The sequence below is a fragment of the Gekko japonicus genome, unplaced genomic scaffold (assembly GCF_001447785.1).
Source record: "Gekko japonicus isolate JY-2015 unplaced genomic scaffold, Gekko_japonicus_V1.1 scaffold3014, whole genome shotgun sequence".
NCBI classification, from domain to species: domain Eukaryota; kingdom Metazoa; phylum Chordata; class Lepidosauria; order Squamata; family Gekkonidae; genus Gekko; species Gekko japonicus.
This window is the reverse complement of record NW_015163696.1, coordinates 47,857-53,748: the sequence shown is the minus strand read 5'-3', so window position 1 is coordinate 53,748 and position 5,892 is coordinate 47,857. Positions and strand designations below refer to the sequence as shown.

At 53.7% G+C, this 5,892-nt stretch overlaps 1 protein-coding gene across 2 annotated transcripts in view; it reads left to right on the top strand.

The window, feature by feature from the left end:
• Positions 1-5,535, top strand: part of EGFL8 (EGF-like-domain, multiple 8) — a 37,886-nt gene extending 32,351 nt beyond the window's left edge. For both annotated transcript variants that reach the window (XM_015407822.1, XM_015407821.1), the window contains 2 exons: positions 380-521; positions 5,241-5,535. In XM_015407822.1, coding sequence (XP_015263308.1) covers positions 380-521; positions 5,241-5,290 — 192 coding nt within the window. In that variant the 3' untranslated portion in view covers positions 5,291-5,535. The remainder of the gene's footprint in view (positions 1-379; positions 522-5,240) is intronic.
• The last annotated feature ends 357 nt before the right edge of the window (positions 5,536-5,892 follow it).

Below are 5,892 nucleotides of genomic sequence, written 5' to 3'. Positions count from 1 at the left end.
CCTCACCCGGGGGAACTGCGATCCCCCGCGATCCCCCCTGAAATGACCTCTGCCCCCCCCCCCAGTTCTGCCCTCCACAAAATCTCCAGCAATTTCCCAGGCTAGAGTTGGCAACCCTGTTTGGGAGAGAGGCGGCTTTGCAGAGAAGAGCTCTGAGAGGAGAAAGACAGAGCAGTGAAGGAGGGATGGTTTTGGGAGGACAGCATCCAGCCCCAACAGCCGCTTCAGACAGTTAGCACTACCCCTCCGCCAGAGTTCCCATCAGAACAGTGGGCCAGTTGGGGTGGGGCCTAGTCAGTGAATGCGGGGGGGGGGAGTTTGATGGGTTGGACTGGCGTATTTCCAAAATGCTTCTGCAGCTCCCTCCCTCTCTGCGCAGCGTCTGGATCGGGCCATTTCCATCTTGCCACCTCCCCTGGAACCCACCCAGCTGAAAGAGTTGTGGAGTCGCCTTCAGTATCTGGACCAGGTGGAATCCCTCAGCGACCAGCTCCTTTTCCTTGAAGAGAAACTGGGGGATTGTGAGTACCAGAAAGACCCTCCCACATCTCTTACCCCACCCCCACCCCAGCAGAGATGGCTAGCAGCCTTGGGAAAATCTTCCCCTGTGACCAGATCTCTCGCTTCCTCTGGGAGTTGTCTTAGACTGAGACCACTGATCCACTGGAGTTAGTAATAATAATAATTATTATTGTATGGCATCGTGTGTAGTCTAGCCAGGAGATCCTGTCTGGCAGCCAGAGGTTCTAGCTCCTTTAGCGTTATGCACCACTGCTCTTTTCTGGGGGTATTTCCCTGCGCCTTGGCATTCACTCATGCCGGCCAGATGACCATGGAAAAGTCTTCAGACAGCGCTGGCTCTTCGGCTTGGAAATGGAGATGAGCACTGCCCCCCGAGAGTCGGATTAGATTGGCTTTTGAGCAAGGGAAACCTACACCACCGAGAGCCAGTTTGGTGTAGTGGTTAAGTGCGCGGACTCTCATCTGGGAGAACCGGGTTTGATTCCCCACTCCTCCACTTGCACCTGCTGATGTGACCTTGGGTCAGTCACAAGCTCTGGCACAGCTGTTCTTGAAAAAGAGCAGTTTCTGTCAAGAGCTCTCTCAGCCCCACCCACCTCACAGGGTGTCTGTTTTGGGGAGGGGGAGGGAAAGAAGTTTGTAAGCCGCTCTGAGACTCGAAGTGAAGGGCGGGGTATAAATCCAATCTCTTCTTCTTCTTTACCTTTATTTGTGTGTATGCATGTGTGTCCCTGGAAGTCACTGGACGTTTCAGAGAGGCGGCTTGCTTGGCTTCTGGGATCTGACGAGATCAGTCTGGCCGGGGCTATCCGGGTCAGGGCTGCACCACTGCTCTTGATTGGCAGCAGATCTCTGGGTAGAAGTCTGATCCTTTCAGCTGGGGATGCTGGGGATGGAGCCTGGGTTCTTCTGGCTGTGAAGCAGATGTTCTCCTATTGAGCCGCAGCTACACCTGGAGTTGCCAACTACCTGGAAAAACATGTCTGCCCACCCCTTTAACAGAGGAGTAATGTGCAGGAATGGGCGGTTTAAGTACTTTATGGTACTTTATGGTACCAGGGTAAATATTGGGGGGGGGGGTTGCCCTCATGCTGACCTATGACAACCCTGTGGGGTTTTCAAGCCAAGAGGCGTTCAGAGGGGGTTTGCTGTTGCCTGCTCTGCATCGGTACCCTGGACTTCCTTGGAGGCCTCCCATCCAAATACTAGCCAGGGCCGACCCTGCTTAGCTTCCGAGATAGGATGAGACCAGGCTAGCCTGGACTATCCAGGTCATGGCACCATCCTATGGAGAAGAAGAAGAAGACGAGATTGGATTTATACCCCGCCCTTCACTACCCAAAGGAGTCTCAGAGTGGCTTACAGTCTCCTTTCCCTCCCCACAACAGACACCCTGTGAGGTAGGTGGGGCTGAGAGAGCTCCGAGAGAACTGCTCTTGAGAGAACAGCTCTTATCAGAGCTACGGCTTGCCCAAGGTCATCCAGCCAGGTGCAAGCGGAGGAGTGGGGAATCAAACCCGGTTCTCCCAGATTAGAGTCCGCGCACTTAACCACTACACCAAACTGGCTCTGTTCTGTTAAAGGGGTAGAACTCTTTAGCTCCTCCCTGCAGATGGGGACAGCATTTATAAAGCACCATGGGGAAAACAGGAAAGCCCTACCCACAAGGGCCCTGCACCAACTCTAGACATGCAAAAGAAGTGGTGGTCCGAAACGGGTATATACATCCATCCCCTCGCCATGCAGCAGGTTCAAGAGAGTTCAGGGGACTGGTGCACTGAAAACACAGATGCGAATCCAGCGATGAAACGATGCCTGGATAAGCCGCTTCCACTCGTGGATCGCTTGCACCAGTTTGGGTTGAAGTGTGTGTTGAGGCCTTCATTTGCATGCAGAACGTTCTGGATTCGATTCCCGCACCTCCACTAAAAGCGCTGAATTAAGCTAGATGGACCAATAGCGGATCTTTCTACATATTCCCCAGTCCCTCCCCACTTTTTTTTTGTGGGTCTGCTCCTGTGCAGACTGGTAGAAATGATTTTGTTCACATTTGTGGGGGAAACCCTGCTGCCATCCACCGCCCCCCCCCCCCCCCCGCATCCTGCCCCTTGGCTACCTCCTGTTCTTATTGCGCTGGATTTTGCCTTCCAGGCACCTTGGATGGTTCAGGAATAAATCCTGGCACTAAAAACCAGTGCCAATTAGGTCATGGGAAAAGGCTGCTAACTTTACCTCCTGGTGCTACTCCTGCACTTTTCACAGCAAGTCCAAGAAACCAGACAGGTAACAGGAGAAGCTTCTGAACATGTGAAGCTGCCTTCTACTGAATCAACCACTCAGTCCATCAAGATCAGTATTGTCTACTCAAACTGGCAGAGGCTGTCCAAGGTCTCAGGCAGAGGTCTTTCACATCACTTTCTACCCGATCCTTTTAACTGGAGATGCCAGGGGTCGAATGTCTGCATGCCAAACAGATGCTCTACTACTGAGCCACGCCCCCTTCTCAGTCGTGTTGTCTGCGTTGCCAGAAATAACTCCGTTGCCTAGATTTACAAGCAGTTGTAAGTCCCCCCGGGGGGGGCGGGGAAAACCGCCAGATCGGGCCTCGGGGGGGGGGGGGCTCCACCCCAACATGCACATCACCAGGAAGTGACGCGATCACGCGGGGCATGCTGGGGGCAGGGCCATGACCATCTGAGGGAAAACTATGGTTTTCCCTCAGATGGTCATGGCCCTGCCCCCAGCGTGATTGTGTCACTTCTGTGTGACGTGGATGCGGCGCGCGTGCGCTCCGGGAGCGACCCGGGAGTCCCCCGCTCCGGATCGAGGTAATACTTGGCAACCCTATGAAGAGGCAAGGATGAGGCCCCGCCCCCCTGATATCTCAAGAATCAGCCAGGCTAGTCTGTTGCGGCACGACTCAGCAAAGGGACTGGTGGCCCCTGAAAGCCAAACAGGTTTACTGAAACAGACGCTTCTCATCGACCAGGGCCCACTTCTCCAGATGCGATGGTTACGCCTAGAGCTGCCAACCTCCAGGTGGGGCCTGGAGATCTCCAGGAATTACAGCTGATCTCCAGACCACAGACATCAGGTCCCCTGAAGAAAATGGCTGCTTTGGAGGGAGGCCTACTTGGCATTATAGCCCCACCCCTCCGCCAACCCTGCCTTCCTCAGGCTCCATCCGCCCAAATCTCCAGGAGTTCCCCAGCCCTACTTATACTTGTGTACACACACTCTAGCTTTAAACAGTAGAGTCCAACAACCCAGCAGTGCAAGAGGCACAGGAATTTTGTGGCAAGTCTCCACCGAGCTCAACCACAGACAGAAATAGATTTAAACACCCACAGCCTCTCTCTCATGGGGAAACCTTGAACACAGATGAAGCGGCCTTCTCCTGACTCAGACCATCAGTCCATCAAGGTCAGTATTGTCTACTCAGACTGGCAGTGACTCTTCAGGGGTCTCAGGCGGAGGTCTTTCACCTCACCTCCTCCCTGGTCCTTTCTAACTGGAGGTGCCGGGGATTGAACTTGGGACCTTCTGCATGCCAAGCAGATGCTCATCCGCTCTGAGCCATAGCCTGCCATGGAGTCTTTGAGCAAATTACTTTTGATACGTGCCTCATGGCTGGACAGCACTTCCACTGTTCCTTATTGACCGCGCACCCTTCCTAGGTTTCTGTGCTAATTAAACATCTCATTCCTCCTCCCCCGATACCCATGTGTGCCAAGCGAGGTTAACCAGCTTCTCACAAAATGAACGCCTGGCTCTCGGAAGCTAAGCAGGGTCAGCCTTGGTAGGTGCTCGGATGGGAGACTGACGAGGAAGTCCAGAGTCACTACACTAGGGTTGCCAGCCTCCAGGTGGGGCCTGGGGATCTCCCGCTTTTACAACTGATCTCCAGCTGACAGAGATCAGCTCCCCTGGAGAAAATGGCTGCTTTGCAGGGTGGGCTGTATGGCACTGGGCCATGCCAAGGCCCCTCCCCTCCCCAAACCCCGCCCTCTCCTGGCTCCACCCCCAAAGTCTCCAGGTATTTTCCAACCCAGACCTGGCAACCCTACACTACGCAGAGGCAGGTCATGGCAAACCACCTCTGAACCTCCCTTGCGTTGGAAAGCATGCAGGGTTGCTACAGGCGAGCTGCAACCTGATGGCACTTTCTCCATCCCCACCGGGCCTCAGAAGCTTCCACTGCAATAGAGCTGTCTTGAAGGGGCCTCCAGGCCTTTTATTTTACATGGAAGTCTCATCTTGGGTCCCTTTCCCTGGGAGCACAGCTTGGGGCAGATGCCCCTGTGAGGCCAATCAAGAAGAGAAGAAGAGATTGGATTTATACCCCGCCCTTCACTACCCAAAGGTGTCTCAGAGCGGCTTACAAACTCCTTTCCCTTCCCCTCCCCACAACAGACACCCTGTGAGGTGGGTGGGGCTGAGAGAAACTGCTCATTCTCAAGGACAGCTCTTATCAGAACTATGGCTTGCCCAAGGTCATCCACCAGGTGCGAGTGGAGGAGTGGGGAATCAAACCCGGTTCTCCCAGATTAGAGTCCGCACACTTAACCACTACACCAAACTGGTGGAACTCTTCACCTGTGGAACCGGCAACTATTCCAGTCGGTCGATTTCCTTTCATCACCCCCCACCCAAAAAAATGGCTTCATCAGTTATGAATCCCCCTCTTTCATTTGTTTTTCTGCTCCTTCCCTCCACAGGTGCCTGTCAGAATGGCAAAAATGGCTTTGGCCACGATATCGCCCGGTGATGCCAAGACTCAGTATGGATTTCGGGCTCAACCCCACCCCACCCCGCCTACCTTGATGGCTCGTAACTATATACCAGCAGTGGCCACTTGGTGCTCCCGTTAACACCTCGCCCTTTATTTATGCTGAAATGAGTATGCCCTGGTAATTCATTAAAAGTCACTTTCACAGTCACTATCGGGTGAATAAAATAAGAGATTGGATTTAGACCCGAAGGAGTCTCAGAGTGGCTTACAATTCCTTTCCCTTCCCCTCCCCACAACAGACACCTTGTGAGGTGGGTGGGGATGAGAGAGAGCCCTAAGAGAACAGCTCTGAGAGAACTTGTGACTGACCCAAGGTCACACCAGCAGCTGCATGTGGAGGAGTGGGGAATCAAACCCAGTTCTCCCAGATTCCTAACCACTACACCAAACTGGCTGTCTCTGGGTGCTGGAGGCCAGTATCTGAGTGGCACGGGATTCTCCTGGGAGCAGCTGAGGTCAAAGCAAGACACCAGGCTGGTTCCAGACCACATTCTAGCCATTTTAAGTTCCATAAGGGGCAGGTGAAGCGCCGACTCAGCTCTTCCCAGTTGAAATCAAGGGTACTTAAAAGTAGCTCA